General features: G+C 34.8%; 1 protein-coding gene across 1 annotated transcript; it reads left to right on the top strand.

Moving 5' to 3' along the window:
• The first annotated feature begins 1,582 nt into the window (after window positions 1–1,582).
• Window positions 1,583–14,747, top strand: LOC117330992. Its single transcript, XM_033889587.1, has 4 exons — window positions 1,583–2,079; window positions 2,314–2,382; window positions 7,059–7,175; window positions 13,027–14,747. Exons 1-4 carry the CDS (start codon window positions 1,602–1,604, stop codon window positions 13,248–13,250), a joined length of 888 nt encoding a protein of 295 aa, XP_033745478.1. The 5' UTR covers window positions 1,583–1,601; the 3' UTR covers window positions 13,251–14,747.
• Window positions 14,748–17,554: the final 2,807 nt, after the last annotated feature.

The raw sequence follows: 17,554 nt of genomic DNA, 5'->3' as shown, positions 1-17,554 counted from the left end.
AGTTCTCACCACATATATCTATTCCCATTGCTTTCAATATGTACTTCTTCCGTCCATATTTCAAGCTGTTTATGGACGACTGCTTCAGGGGCGTCCCGTCATCTTTTTGTATGCCGGCATAAAATTCTGACAGTCGAGAGTTCAAAGTAGGGACATCGAAGCTTTCCAATTCCCTTGGCCGCCCTGTTTCACTTAAGACATTTCTGAAAGATTCAATGACACCATTGATGACACGTTTAGTATTCTTGGAATCTTTCTCCTTTAGCAAAGCAGCGATTTCTTGCTCAGCTGGCAGACGATATCGTCCTGTGGCCGCCATTATTGTTTTCGCATTTTGAATACTCCGATTCACCCTCGTTGTATACGTATCGGAAAAGAGTTCCGGGGCGGGGCCCACGAGAGGGTGACATTACGATTTCAGAGGGCGACATGATATTTCAATTGCGACAGCCATCAAATCATGCACAATTTCGGGTTGACATAAGAAATGTTTTTAGTCACATGACACGATTTTGACTAATCATAATTCAAGATACACGTATAACGTGTAATAAAATCAATTGTCCATTTGAGAGGAGATACTACAGAAGTATGTCTTAGAACGTGAAAATGGTGATTATCACTGCAAAATTGTATTTATCGATATATAGACTGATAACACAATGCACTTTCAGCATATAACAATTGAACCGTGCTTAGTATTGATATATTAAATGATAAGTCTATAACTTTTTCCCTACTATGTCTACAAATATATTATTATATTTCCAGATTACCCCCCAGAGTAACAATGGACCTATATATATAAATGGTGAGCCTTGCATAATAGGTGCAACGAAAGCTGTCCATGTTACACACAACAAGGGAATATTCAGGGAACAGATAGAGATGCAACTTGACCTTGATCTCTTCGAAAACTCCCCTTCCCCGGACCTAAACAAATACAGTTTTGTTGATGTACATTCCATCAATAAGCAGACAAAAGAAATGGCGTTGTGTGAACTCACTCCTGAGAATTACATACCAAATGGAAGAGGATTCTCTCTGCGCGTAAAAGTTGACGATTTTGACTGGTATGTCATAAAATTGATATTGGTGAGGATGTCTCGTCTCGTGAAATAAATTACAAACACGTATGTTCTTTATAACGACATCAGTACCACATTAGAAACAATCATTTTCAATAAAGGCAGATAACACCGACATGCAAACAGAATCGAAATTGTAAGTTGTAATCGGCACAGCGAAAGCAAAACATATGTTTCCATGCGGACTCTTCGAAAGTAAGACAATGTGTTTCATAAGGGTTGGCGTCTAATCGATGCTTCATGTAAGTCAATGTAAAATAAGGGTTCAGTTGCGTCCTTGATATGGATCTGAGAATTTTTAGAATAGAAATGAAATAAGTAATATAAAGTTAGTAATATAATTAATTAGTAAAGTAATATGATTAATTAGTAAAGTTTTGGTCTTAAGTACTTATTCTTAATACTACGTTTTCGTCTCTATATTTTGTCTGAGTATAATACCAATATATTAAATGCAAAATCTACCGTTTTCCCATTGACAGTCATAACGTTCAACTTGGAGACTGCAAGAAAATGATTACGGAGACAGGAAAACTGCGTGTTCGAATGGCACATGATGAGATTTTTCATTGCCACATTTTGGTGTTTGCAACAGGAAACAAACACAATTACCAAGGGGAGAGTATCCGTGTCGATTGCGTTGAAAATAAACAAGTGGAAGAAACCATTGAAAAACTAAGGCATAACAGTTATGGGTTCGTTGAGCTCACAAAGTGTCGTTCACCACCTATATTCATTGAGGACGGAGAAAGGATACGCATAAGTTTGCGTGGAGGAATGAAGCTTCCCGTCGGTTTTAGGAAAGACCAGATGATCATTACTTTCCTTCGTGAAGGGTTTCACAAGCACATCGTGTTTCCAGTAGAGACCCACTTTGGAAACAGACCCACAAGCTTAGGTTATTTGGACTTCAATCGAATGGACGGACAAAAAGAAATGATTTACGAAACATTTTTTGACGTCGACTTTCCATTTAAAAAGATGGCACTGGGTAAGTGATATGAAAACATATAAAACTTTTAGAGATATATTAACCTCATTTTGATAACTGTTAATATTATCTCGATTATGGGCACTTTGAGAACTAGTTGATATATAATGAATGATATGAATTCCTCCAGACATATTATACATAGCTCCCTAATAGCAGACAGACTTAAGGTCGTCAAAACATTACAACGTCCCAAAACATTTAATATTTCATATATTTTGTAATTATTTGTAGATGCCAATTCAGTATCTCCATCTCCGACACCATTTGGATCAGGGTTTCATTTAACAAGTCCAAGACAAGGTATACTTTTTAATTACTTAAAAGGAATTGCAACTCAATAATATTTTAACGTCCTATCTACAGCTATGATCATTTAAAGTGTACCCTGAACGAAAAATTCTATTTAAATATGTTATTGGTATTGATTAATAAATAAGAATGCAGAAAACCGCATCAAAATCGGCCGACCCATTACCGAGTAATTGCGATTATTCTCGAAAACACACCTGAAACCCAAAGCCGAATACCTCGTTTTGGTGACCTCTGACCTGTGACGTCACAGGTTGAACACGATCGGAGCCACCATATAGGAAATATATAGAAAGAAACGTGAACACGTGCCTGTAATTAATGCGAATAAGACAACAAAAATGAAAGTGCTGAATAAACTCTCCGAGTTATATTTGTGAATTAGTTAATTACAAGTGCTACCGAAACCAGTGACATATAATTTTCTTTTTAAACGGGCCATATATAACATGCAGCATCTCACTAATTTTGTCTCATAACGAGCCATATACAACATGTAACATCTTACTAATTTTCTATTATAACAGGCAAAATACAACGTGTATCATCTTATTTATTTTCTGTTATAACAGGTCGTATATAACATGTATATTTAGATAATTTTTGTTTTTATTTTAACGGGTCGTTGTAACATGTATGACATTTGAATAACGGGCCGTTTATAACGACTTACATCATATAGCCTTTATTATGAGGGCATGCCCTGTTTGTTACATACAAATGTACCAGTATTGATTTCGGTTATAATACTTCTAGTAATACAAGTTTAAAATGCAATTCATACAAGATGTGAAATAAATGCTAATCATTTTTAATTGTTTATTAGCCAAAACAGCAATGATATCGTTATTTGTGATTTTTGGGTAATTGTCCGCGATCAGTTACTCCCAGACAAGATTCATAGAGTAAATTTTCAACAGCATGGGTATATATATATATATATATAGAGAAAAAATAATAGTAGTCCTTGTGGAAGAAAATATATGGAAAAATTAAAAAAATGACTCAGACAACATCTAACGTTTTCGTCCCGTCTAGGGGACTCTTCAGACTGTTTATTTTTGAAGAGTCCCCTAGACGGGACGAAAACGTTAGATGTTGTCTGAGTCATTTTTTTAATTTTTCCATATATATATATATATATATGAATGAGGTAACTTAGGTTTATTATTCTATAGACAAACCTTTGAGATACGATTTTTTTCGTTTGTAAGGAAAACGAAACGCACTGAATTCCAAAAAGAATGTGTTTGATTTCAACAATTTGAAAATGTATTACCTATAGTATAAACGCAATTCTTAATAAAATTCAAGCTTAATTTATGTACAACCTGTAAAAGCATGTTTTCGGAACTTTTTTGAAGTGCACAGAAACCAAACGCGTGAACTCACAAGCAATTATCGGCGTGTGCCGATTAGAACACCAGAAATCACAGACACATGTGGTGCAGTGACAGGTGTGACGAGCTTGTGGACCGTAATTTCACACCTGGTAATTGTTTAGCGGTATACTAACCCATTCAATTTTGAGAATTCGTAATTCTCCGAACATGTTTATACATCTTTTAAAAGCCCCTTTTTAAGTGAAGATATGACTTGCGACACGAATGGAAAGCAAAACCACAAGGATCTCGATCACTTCATAATAATGACACAATTAAAAAAATAATAGCAAAAATACATAAAATTTGAAACATACACGAAAATCATTGCGAGTTTATAAGTTTTAGCATTGATTATGATAAGTCACGATGAAATACAATAATGTAAATTGTATGTTTTTTATCATAAAAAACGGAGCTAAAATGATGGTTTTAATAAGTACAGTCAAACTTCGATGTTTCGAAGTCCAAGGGGCTTACAGAAAAACTTCGAAACAGTGGGACTTCGAGTTATTCAAGGTTGACAATAGATCGATGTTTTCTTGATAATGACCATATCTGTTAACGTTACATGTCCTCGGTGTCATCGTGTTGATCGTCGCCTGTCAGGCTCGCATCGAAAAGTTCAGTTAATTTATACCTCAAACACAACAAAATAAAGATGCTTTTCATTAATTATACCCAAGCATTTTATTAATTAAACAAACTATGTATCGGTTACAAAACATTTATATCGCGTTTAGCAGGTAAAGCATAAGAATTACAATGCACACTTACGTAAGTCGTTAGGCTTTTCTGCTAAAGACACGTGCGTTTACGTTATGTGCATATAAAAAGAATGCCAATCGGTTGGAGAATGCATGATCAGAGACATATATACTGTATATATGTCTCTGGCATGATTGAATGACAAATAATCGATTTACTTAGATATTTTTGTATAAGTTTGAAACGTGACACTTTGAATATGAGTGAAGACATCGCTAATTGTTTGTGTTTAAAATTGGTCCGCTTGTTTTACAGTTCCGTAATATTTACTCACCGTCCGCTGATTTCAATGGCGGTGGAGATTATCAGAGACGACTACCGAAATGTTTTACCGGAGTGATTAAATGTCATGGCTTCTAAATAACCTTTTATCTTTCAATTTGGTCTGATTATTAATTAACCCCATGATCGGGGTGACAACACACACTATCGTTATCCCTATTGTCAGTCAAGGCACTTAGGGGAGCGGTGTGAAATCTTGCCGCGGGCGTCACGACAAACACCTGTCCAGTGGTCAGTACAGGTAAATTTTTTGTTCGAATCATGAGATGTCAATTACCTATAATATCATAGCAAACGGGCCATGAAAAAAGTTCGACACATCGAAAACTTCGATTTATAAAAATTCGAATCATACCTAGGTTCGTTAGTAGTGTTATATAGTGAGAAAATTCGGGACCAAGCAAAAAGTTCGATACAGCGAGAAATTCGAATCAGCGAAGTTCGAATCATCGAGGTTTGACTGTACCTATGCTTTATACCTGTACAAAAAATCAAAAGTATCAATTATATTATAATTGTTGCGAATCACTTTCACTGACAACGATCGTATATAAATTATATCTTTCTCAAGCATTTAATCGTCCTCAATCCCTGAGACCATGGCATGTAAAATATTGGATAAAATCTGTATATGTAGAAGTTTGTTGTAGACTTCAACACTGGTATTCATACGGGAGAGAGATTTAGTCTATTGTAGATCATGATGATTATAATATATTACTTTCTAAATTAAGTGTCCTTCATGACTAGAAGCGGGTTTTGTATAGAATATAACGCATGAATTTACTGTACGTGTGTTCGTCTTTTCTCACAAACCAAAGTATCCAGAACTGTTGCATTGTTGGTATGTTTATTTGAATATTAATTTGCGAATAAAATGGCACATTATTTTATTTAAAAATGTTGATGCTGTGTTCCTTTCTTTAGTAATGAGTAAGAAATGGTAAACACTTAACTAATATACATTTATTGGTGATTGACCGATTATTACACCAGTCTGTGTTAACCAGGCGGTCATTTTCAGAGTCAATTTCACTATTTAAAAAAAAAAAAATTAAACTCAAACTTATATTGTTGGATTCCGACTTCTTGTCGGCAATATTCGCCAAATTCAACAACCTCAAATCTCATGTCCAGATCGTATTCAGATATGTTTGTGCTGCTACTGTTCACACTGTCCATGACCTCTGAGTGTGAGATGCATTCGTGTGGTTGTGGATGCTATGGTATGTTTGTGTTTGCCTCCTTGTGACAGCGCGAAAATGATGTCGACTACCTCACTGAAGTATGGTGCCAAAATCGCTCAGCAGGACACTTTACCCGGTCCTATTATACTGACAACGTGCGAACCGATCGTTCCGCGTTAGAAATGCTGAGCATAAAGCTTTTGGTTTGGTTTATTTTGTTTAACGTCCTATTAACAGAAACACATACACACTCACCACACGCATGCATGTCGCACGCACGTGAGGTCGTCCTTAAATGGCCTTAGCTGTTAATAGGACGTTAAGCAAAACAAACCCAACCTATTAACAACTAAGAGCGTAAAGCAGGGGAAACGCCCGCTACTTTGGAAGGTCACGGCCAAGGAGCCGCAACGAAAGACTTCCTCATAGAGGTGAACGCTCCTCCAAACCCAATGCAGTGCCAAGGATGACATAAGGACGACTCGAACTTGGCTTACAGTACACTATATCAAAACTATCATACGTTAGATGAATTTATATCGATAAGATTTAGAAAATAATGTTTTATAATACCCTTTAAGTACAGACAATATTCCTTCAAACTTAATCTTAACTTGGTTACCTGAAAAAAAAGATACCTAATGAATTTGCTTGTTGTGATGACACGACGCTGGGTCACATAAATGATAGAGAATACCGACACAATAATGAAACCGTAACTCTAACTCAAAAATGTCAAATATATATACGAGCATATAAAAAAAAACCAACAACCCAACAAAACACAAAACATTAAAAGCATTGGGAAAGAATAAAGAGAATATTAACAGGTGTTCCAGATGATTAAACGTAATTTGCATCACCAAACACACCCGCCATACAAATCTAGGTTAAGTCAAAGTATCAAAAAGAGAACTAGGTTGGCGACAACGGAGGCTGGAATTAATAAATTTAGATGTTTGCCATTGTGTAGGTTTGCTAATATATCTTATTTTTTGTGGTGATGCATATTTTTGTTTTGCTTACACCTTTCTTCTGTCTTTAAAAGCTTCATCTCCTGAGGACCAACCCTCTACGCCACCATATATCATGGATAAGATCATCGGTACTTTGACAAATATGCTGCCACCTAATGAATGGAAATTCATATTGAGAGCAATAATTGGTACGTAACGAGTGCTATTAAAACACAGACATAGTTAAAGACTGAATTGTATGCAATGTAACAATGTATGCAATGTAGCCTTTTGTCAAATCGACATTGCACATCATAGTGCTTCCCTGACTCCTATATACTATGCATGTATGCGTTTGTTGTTGTTGTTGTTGTTGTTGTTTGTTGTTGTAAGTCTGCCTGTTGCCAACAATTTATTGTCTACCTTTAGTCTAAACTTTGTAAACAGCAAAACATGTATGTAGTCTACCCGTAGTCTTTACCGTGTACTTGCATTTCCGTAAATCCTGTACATAGCTACATGTATTCAACTGTAGTCTAAACCATGTACACTATTAGTGTACCTTAGTGCAAACCTTGTACACACATTACACTTACATTAGTGAAAATCATTCGCAGTATTTGCATACATGAGGTCTTTTCTTAAACACTACTTAGTCTACCCGCAGGGGTAGAATTATGAGACAGCGTCAGTTGGCAAAAAGGGATGGAAGAATCTAAAATCTACTTGCCCTTCTGTAGATGGTGTGGGTTTTGGTCTTTGGTATTATTAGCCCAATACCAACAGGGCAGTGGCATGCAGAAAAAATAGAAGCTCTTTGGTGCTATGTCGAGTATTTTCAGCTTGAAACCGAGCAAAATTTGCAGCATTGATCCAGATTTTTACAAGTGCCAATGGCTGTAAATACCCCGGTAGCCAATTCAAAGATGGAGTTTTCAAACAATAGTCGCTGATATGAAATAAATGTACTCGTAGTCTAACTAATTATAATGATACCAATGTCGAACTAAGTCCTTACCGTCAATATGTTGTTATTAACCTAAATATCAAATAGAAAGAGGATATTGAATGGTTTCCCGTTTAGTGTAACATATATTTCACTCGTATGACAGAATATTTCGATATTTTTCACTCGTGCTCTGTACTCGGGAAAATATCGATATTCTGTCATACTCGTGAAATATATGTTATAGTAAACGGGAAACCGATCAATTTTTTTTTATTGCAGTTTATATACCTAAAATCAAAATTAAAAACATTGAAAAATTAAAAGTGACAAAAAGAGCGGAAATTCATGACGTCATCTCTTTGTGACGTTACTCCACGTCAACTTGATGGCGCCATTTTGAAAGGACTGATCAGCGTAATTTAAGCGTTTTCTGCTGTTATCGGAGAATCTATGCATGACTAGCTAACGTCAAGTTAGTATTTTGTCAAAAAGAAGTCTGAATATTTCAGAAATAGAGCAAAATAACAAATTTATCTATCTTTGCCTCGATTAGAAAAATCGGCAAGTTTCAATGTTGTGAATACAAAGGTTCGCTCTGATTGGTCAAAAACGAAAAACTTTTATTTTCACTGCAAAATCTTATATTTTCACTGCTCATCGCTGCAGTGAAAATATAAGTTTTATTAGTTTGATAAATTTCTATATTTCACTTGCAAAATGCAATAAAAACTGTAAATCTCGAATACTCATAGTATAGTCTGATTATATAGCGTAGTCTTGACCTTGTACATTACGAGTCTACGTGTTGTTTAAGATATTTCTTTTTTACTCTGCCTGAATTCTGAGCTTGGCATACTTACAGTTTACAAAGTCATATAGTACTTGATATTTTATAATTAAGACGGTGTGCGGTGTCATCCTGTTTTTCCAAAAATTTAAAAATTAATGTCCTGGTTGTCCCAAAACTTACGTAAACAATGTAGGTTGAGTGTTGTTTTAACAGTTAAGTTACCTGTACAGGTGGTTAGTTGGTTATTTTGTTTAGTCTCGTTGACTTCATTTCTCTCAAATTCATCAAGTTCAAGAAATCTGAAAGTTACAGAAGATTTCGACACTTTACAAAGTCATTTCTGTTTCCATGTTTTAATTATGGTTGTTTTACTTTCCATTGTGGGGATAGGGGACTTATTCATATCAATCAGATATAACTTAGTAAGGTTCCCACTTGCTTATTTGTATATTTCTGATTATTTTTTTTTCATAATATTTCTTGAGTTAAAGTCCCTCACAAGGTTCTTTATATTTCTTTCTGTTAAATATCTTTCTTCTCATTTCTATTTGTTCCCAGTTTCCTTTGGGTAAAATATTGTCATATTTAGGTGAATTTTGAGAATTGGTTGTTTTGCAGAATTCCTTTTTGTTTTGCAATACATCGATATTTTGCATGGCTATAATGAATATAGACATGCTCTGCCACTTCCTTTTTTTGTTGAATGTTTGAGTTTGCTTAAGACTTCCCATACTGATGGTGTTGAACATCTTGAATTCGCTGATTTTTCCGATCAGCACATACATGTACTTAATTCAAATTGCATTATATTTATCACATCAATAATTATGTCCTTTTGCTTTTTTATTCTTAAGGTTATCCAACAGTTTTCTCCTAGGAGATATACATCTAATTGTGAAAGTTTATGATAGAAGACATAATTCCTCTGTGGTGGAAAGGAGGGACCAGAAAGGCCTTAAAGCAAATAGTCTAAGAGAACATCCCTGTTATGCTGTTGTTCTTCTGTATGTCTAACCTGGTAATCACAATGTTTTCAAACTGAAAGTTTCTGGAGCATTACTTAGCTGGACTTAATGTTTTTAAGAGACTTGAGTTTCTCTCATAGCACTCTGCATGCTCCCAAGGGGGAGAAATGGCACCAAAAGGGGAATTCTTCCATTCAAATGAACACTTTGTAGTTATGGTCCCAAATCATGAGATGTGGTGTCCTAAAATGAAATGGTCTCTGTCTGTCCGTCTATTTTCAACTCGATCACATGCCGGAAAGTCTTCCGACTTTTTTGAATGAATGGCGTTTACCTTTATTAAAGGGCTAAGGGGCCAGACATGCAAACATTTGAAAATCTTCTACTCAATAACCCAGAGGCCAATTATAAGAGACCTGATATTGGGCATGTAGTATGCTGTGGTAAAGTGATACAAAGTTTGTTAAAAAGAATGACCTTGACATACATTCACAGTCACAGGAGTCAAACATGCTAAAATATTGAAACACAGATCTAGAGAAGCAGGTCATTGATACAGGTCCATAGGGCGTCTTGTTTGGTTGCTGCACAATACCTGAATTACTCCTTCAGGCCTGCAGGTCAATGTCACTATTTCTATAAATTGAAAATCAGTTGAAGTACAATATGTTATGAATTCAGCTGAGCTGATTACGCTTATTAGAAGTTTTCAAGTTCTTCCTTGTGCCTGCTTTCAAGGATACGTTATAAGGGCCTGATGGTCAAGATCACTGTTACTAAAGAAAGTATTTGCTTAGAATACTACATGCAGCTTCAGGCTTGAAAGTCAAAGGTAAAAGATAATGTTACTATAAATAGAACAAAACAATCATGCACATTATTTTTTTGTTGGGTTCTATGCACTCAGAGTTTGTCCAGTGCTTTATCGAAGGAAGACTTTATTTTCCCCGAATAGAAAATATCTTACACAGATTGTGTTATCCTTCAATGACCAGGGGGGATAGATACGGTAGCTTTTTTTTAATTATATAAATACTTATTACCTGTTAGCTTGTAATAATAATGATAAAAGATGTATATGATATAATTGATGATAAATCTATAGAAGTGATTATAATTAACTGCTTTTTTATAGGGACCAACCAACGAATTGTATTTCCATAGACTTTAGTGTTAACGTTTTGGAATATTTCATTAAAATTCTTGAATTCAATATGGCAATTATGATTTATAAAAAAAAGTTTAGGGTATCATATAACATGTAATAAAAACAAAGTTGGGTCCTTCAGCTCAAATTTTTTCCAGGGTAGCCATTTTGAAAATGGTGAATTTCGCAGTAAAAATTCTCAAAAATCAAAAATGTTTACCTGTTAATTATTATGACATGAATGTTTTGGGGAAAAAAATCAATCGGACTTACGAAATTTATATCAACATTTCTTATAGATAGTTGCCTCAGGCTACATTATCTAGTTTGTCACTTCATAACATACTGGCCAATCAGTGGCTCCCAGACATTTTATCCCTGGCTCAACTTTCTATAAACGGGATGTTTCAATTTTTTCAATTGGTTGGTTCTTCCTTTATATTGATCCATATATTCAATTTGAAAAGGAAGATATACAAATTAATAAGATGATGAACTGATTAACGTTATTTATATTTCAATACTTTTAATATAATTGACTTATTTTTTATATGCATTCAAATTACAAATGATCAAATTCAAGCGAGATGTCACTAATTAAGCAGTAACAATTAGATTTGAAGTAATGGATGTAATAAAAGGTATGTCTAGAAGTAAGTCAACTGGTATGGATGTAATTGAATATAAAAACATTTTGCACCTGTTTTATTAAAGTTTTTTTTCAATATCATGGAAGTTGGATATTTCGCTCAAGATAAGACATAGGGTGTAAATATTTCCTTGCATAAAAAGCAAGATAAAATAATTTAAATAACTACAGGAGTAGTACCCTTATTAGTAATGTTACTAAGTTATTTACTCGTCTTCTGAGCGAACATTCTTAAAACGGAGCGAACAGGTAATTACAGATTCGCAATTTGGGTTTAAACCTGGTTTTGGTACACGTGATGTAATAAATTATGGCTTAGATTAAATGTTCACAAGTTCAAGTTTGATGAGGTCAATGTTAAGGAGAGTGAGTGCAGCGACTGATGCCAAGGATGGGTACACACGCTACTGATTTGGTTCAGGAGAAATGGTGTAGGGTACACTTATTTTAACGGCTTGAAGCAAAATTTCAGCCAAGTTCCTATTTTTGAGCCATGCCTCATTGTCCCAAGGTATCAGACCAGCTTTATTCATATCAATTAGGATTGCCTTTCTACAATGATGTTTCATACTAAATATGGTTGTAATCAATTAAGACATTAAGGAGGAGTAGCATCTTAAAGCAATATTTAACCTAACTGTTCTTTTTGGGGGCCCAACCTTTCTTTCCCAAGGCCCAGACCTTTGGCTAAGTTCCCATGGGCCACATTAGCCTCATTTATATATAAAATATGATTGCCCTCCGTCATTGATGTTTCAAACCGAATTTGGATGTAATGCACGTACGGGTTAAGAAGGAGTAGGGTTTTAAAGAAATATTTCACCAAAAGATCCTTTGAGTCCCACCACTCGGGCCCGTTGCATAACACCAGCCTCACTTATATAATATATGATTTCCCTTCCACAATGATGTTTCACACCAAATTTGATAGTTATCCGCTTTGGGGTTAGGGAGGAGTAGCGTTTTTTAAGTAAAAGTCTAACGGCAGACGACAACGGACAGAGCACGATGACTATGTGGGCCATGCAGATGACCTAAAAACAGTTATTTGAAAATGTATACGCAAAGCTTGCATGACATATCTATTCAGTGCATGCGATAATTCTTCAAAACTACATTATTATAAATATCCGAACTATCTTCATGCAAAAAGTGTAGAATGTTTGTAATATTTCATATCTGTATTCATTAAATTTAATTTTATTTCACATCGCGAAGTATAACATTAGAGTGAATTTCTTTGTAGTGCTACACATATCTACATATATTACTATGGATTTTGGAATAAATGGATGAGCGAAACAATAGCCTTTTATGTTTACTTGATAATTACACCTATGTAAACAAATCCTGTTTGTCCCAAAACATTTTTACCCGGATTTTCAGTTCTGGGATAAACAGTATTAAACCATTTAGAAGTGCCTGAAAATGTTACATTAGTCCAAGCGCATACACGTAGAATATTGACATCCCATACACGACAAGGGTAAGTTGAGCATCTTTAAACCTTAAGATCAACTAAACTCATCACATCATGACAATAATTCGTTTTGCTTACAGATGACAGTTGTGTTGAAGCCGACAATATAATCTCGGAAGCAGAGCTGAACAATAAAGGAAACGTGAAGGAGGCCATATACCAATCGCTGAGGACATGGGCGCAAAAGACAAACCTCAGCTCCCCAAATCAGAAGTTTGATGCAATTATCCAAGGATTAGAAAATGAAAATTATGTCGAAATTGCATCCCGATTGAAGGCTCAATATGAAAGAGATGGTATTTGACTCCCTTCAAATAAACAATAGCTACATTGTCTTATTTAGTGTGGAGTTTCTCGCATACTTATGTCTCTGATTTCAGACCATAACCATACAAACCGTCGCCGTTCCTGTAATAGCAGACTATTCTGTTTGAATGTTCGGATCTCTCTGATTTTATCAATCACATTTTGTTTGCAAATAATTTTTCCAATTACCTCTACGGAGAAGATAACATCACAGACAGCAGGTAACAAATCTCTGCGTATGAAGTACGCTTGCGAACCAATCAAAGAAGACAGACTATTTATATCCATGTGCAAATCCCACGATATGGCTAGTACAGCGACCAATTATAATGCTACCATCCGGGGATGATAGGGAAAAAGAAAACAAAAAGTATAAATATATATGTATGTCATGCGCCAACTCATTGCACGCTATTTTATTATATTCATATTTTGATGGGAAAGGTACGATGTAAGCTAACTAGACTCTAGACTGATGTATCTTAAACAGTTTGTATGATAAAATGTATGATGATAGTACGTTCTTTGTATGATAAAATGTATGATGAGAGTAACGTACTAAGTCAGTAAATGATAACAATCTCTTGAGAGGTGATGAATTTTTGAAGTTGATCTGATGTAAGAGTGTCCTCCATCCAAAATTTTAACCAGCAATCTTAAACCGATATGTACAGAGACGGATCATAATTGTTGATTATAACAATTGGTAACCGATCGTATCCTGTGAAATTTTGCAGCTGTATTTGAAACTGTCGGATATCAGCGTTGCTAGTGAGGAATTTTTGTTCAGAACTGTAGCAAAGTCTAGAGAATAATGCATTCTTAGGAAGGAGAACAAACCGTTACTATATACCTGATTATGGGAATGCTTCATATATTTTTTACCCAAGTTGTGGTTGACATATTTGAATTCGTTTACACAGTTTAAGAACTGGAATAGCGAGTGCTGCTGCTTCAGGAGGAATTCCGGACAAAACTTAAAACGTCATGGTCGATGACCCTCTGAGAAGGCTTAGGATGGATGATTATCGAAAAAAAATGTTGTGAGTTTTAGCTGAGTTTGTCAGCTAATAAGACATTTTTCAAGTGGGTGAAGGACATACAGTGCTAGCATTAAGTAGTGCTAATTGAAGGTTAAACTTTTCTACTCTAAAGTCATTCGCTAATGGTATTTTGCAACTTGATAAATGGATATACATGTATATAATTGTCATTACATCAGCATGTTGGTATTTTTCATATATGTCCCGTTCTTTAGACCCAGGCCGGCGCACTGTGAACAACTTATTGGTGTTTGTTGTTGCCACCTGGATGTGGGTCATTAGATAAATCATATTTCACGCGGATGACTAGGAGGAATTAGCGCGACATTGTTTTTTTAGGTAGCAGTGTAAAGTAAAAATGCCCAATTCTGAAAAATATGGCACATGTTTTAAATATGTGAACTTTGCCAGTTAACCCTACATATCACCTCTAATAAAGTATATACATTATATATTTGTAATCTTTACAACATTTGCAATATTAATACAGCTCTGAAGGATACGTGAACTTATTTTTTTCTGTTATTTTTAGAGCTGTGAATACCATGGAAACAGCTAAAAAATAGCTAAAAAATTGCAAAATATTATATTTGACCCAAAATGACACAATTCTCTACACAATTTTTTTTTCTGAAACCTATTTAAATAAAATATGTCTATCCCAAAGACAGAATTAATCTTGTTTTGACATATGTTGTAAATTAAGTTTTCCTGCTATCTTACCTTTTCTGTAGGCTTCCATTTTTCGCTGTAGGCAAAACTAAATTTCCTGTGTAAACACACTTTCGGAAAATCCGGAAATTTAAAATCCGGAAGCAATTTATTAATTTTTCTTTTAACAAATGTGAAGCCTGTATGTACTACTTCTTACTGAATATACCAATTATAGTGTACAGTATTTTTAAATTTTTTTATGCATATCATAATACAAGAGTTATTTGCTTAACAAAAGAATTGCCAGGCTGTCCTACTGTAGTGTGCTACCTTAAGGGTTTGCCTAGTAGGTACCACACCTGTAATGAAATACCATGCCATCATGATACAAATACAGTACATGATGGTTATTATATGGTATTGTTTATGATGATTGTAAATTTTGTAAGAAATATAATAAAACGACACCGCTGGTTAAGAATAACCTATTTGTGTTTGTTGAAACGTAGTCTACTATTCAATCGTCCAGGAGAACATTAGTATACAGACCCTGTTAATGGCGTACATGCGCTGTGATCAAGGCAAGTTTCATCGATGTGATTGCATTTGATGAATTATATACCAACCGTTACAGGATGAAATGGCAATCCAACTAAGATGCAGATTAGAGGATAATCAATAAATTGTGAGAAAAAAAGAGTTCCAAACGGAACAACTTGAAATAAACTAAATATCACTTGTCAAATAATATTCATTTACACATTACTCCATTTTCTTGGAACGATATATATATTTCTTACGAGTTTAACAAGGCAGCCGGAAATGACATTATTTATAATGACACGCTGTAAAAACAGCAATGAAGCAGTTTGCGAAAACTGTGGTTGTTTTGTTTAACATATAACAAAATATATATGGGTTATGAATACAAGGCTACTTATCTATGTAACAGACGTAGGAATATGTCACTATGTGCTACTTAGTATTTGCCATTTCTGATATGTTTGAGGTTATTCTTATCGTAGATGTTTTTATTTAGAATTTTCCAGATATTGTACAATAGAACTACCAGAAATTGTAAAGGAATATTGTTATCTGCATTTACGTTTCTATTGATTGATTGTGTAATATATAACAGTAGTTCATCACAACAGAGACATGGAGTATAAGAAAGTAACACTAGTTAATTATATGTAAAATGAATTGTTCTTCGCACTTAGTCGTGGATTTATCATCAATGCTTTTAACCTACTTAACGATACGAAATTCTCATCTTTAGATTGCAACCGTCAGGTTGAATGGGATTGTGTATGTCGTTTTACCCGCGGGCAATTTTGTTGATGAGGAGAGTGATGTTACGACTATACTAACATAGGAGTAGATATAGACTTTCTAAAGGTAATTTTGTAGGAGTGACTCAAGAGTAATTGAGAAGGTTTTATTAAATCGCGAGAGCGAAGTGTTGTGTACTTTTGTACTTCTTAGAGTGAAGCGTGATGACTGTATTGTATATTATGTGTAAGGGATAATTCATTATTATATCAAGTTATTCATAGGCTTAACAGATAAGGATAGCAAGCCGATAAAAAGCACATTAAGTAGTATAAGTAGTCGCCTCTTCCATTGTGACCGGAAAGCTATCCCCAACGACACTTTAAGGGATAGAGTGACAACAAAAAAGGTCACATTCTTGTATATATCAAATATGTTCTTGTAATGAATTAAAAGATTGAAAAAAGTCTTAGCGTTACTTTTGAGAAGTGGATTCAAGGTGAATGATGTCATCGGCATTTCTACTAATGGTCGACTATTAATGTATAATTCATAGTTCTAATTTCTTTCTTTCGGTTTTACTGCTCCATTCCTGTCTAATGGTAAGCGTCCGGTTATCCTTGGTGTTTCCCACTTCCCACTTATATTGCACAATAACAGCACATAGATAGATGATAAAGCACTGAAGAAACTGCCAAAGACACTCAGCAGGACACCCCACCCAGTCGCATTATGCTGACAAAGGGCGAGCCACTCGTCCCACTCCTAATATGCTGAGCAATAAGCAGGTAGAATGGTTTTCACCGATCGGCTCCTCTCAAATTTCACATTCGTTAGTAATTGACATCGGTCACGAAATTCACGATAATAGAAATAAATTGAAAATAATTTATTATATGGCATATGGCTTAAAATCTTTTATAATTGTGTATGCTATAATCGGCTACATTTAAGTTAATTCTTCTGTCATATAACGACCACATATATTTAAAGCTTTTATCATGACTATTGACAAAAGGAGTTAATGAAATGTCTTATACACTAAAAAGCATCAGGATAAGGCTGTAGCATACCTATTATGTGTTTACATGTAATAGTTTGTTAGCATTGTACAAATAACGTGTTTTTTATTTATAGAAAACCTTGACGGAATCTACATGTGATAGAATGTACAATGATAATGATAATGACGTCTTCCTAGCACAGCCATTTAATTGAAAAGTGTACCGATAAAATGTAGTGACCAATAACACTGATTTTGATCAAACGATTTTGCAGTTTGACCGTCGACGCCAAATTATAACAAGAATACTCGAGGAAAATGATTTGTGTG

The sequence above is a fragment of the Pecten maximus genome, chromosome 7, assembly GCF_902652985.1.
Source record: "Pecten maximus chromosome 7, xPecMax1.1, whole genome shotgun sequence".
Taxonomy (NCBI): domain Eukaryota; kingdom Metazoa; phylum Mollusca; class Bivalvia; order Pectinida; family Pectinidae; genus Pecten; species Pecten maximus.
Note: the sequence above shows the minus strand (reverse complement) of the source record. Positions and strands in the feature narration are given on the sequence as shown.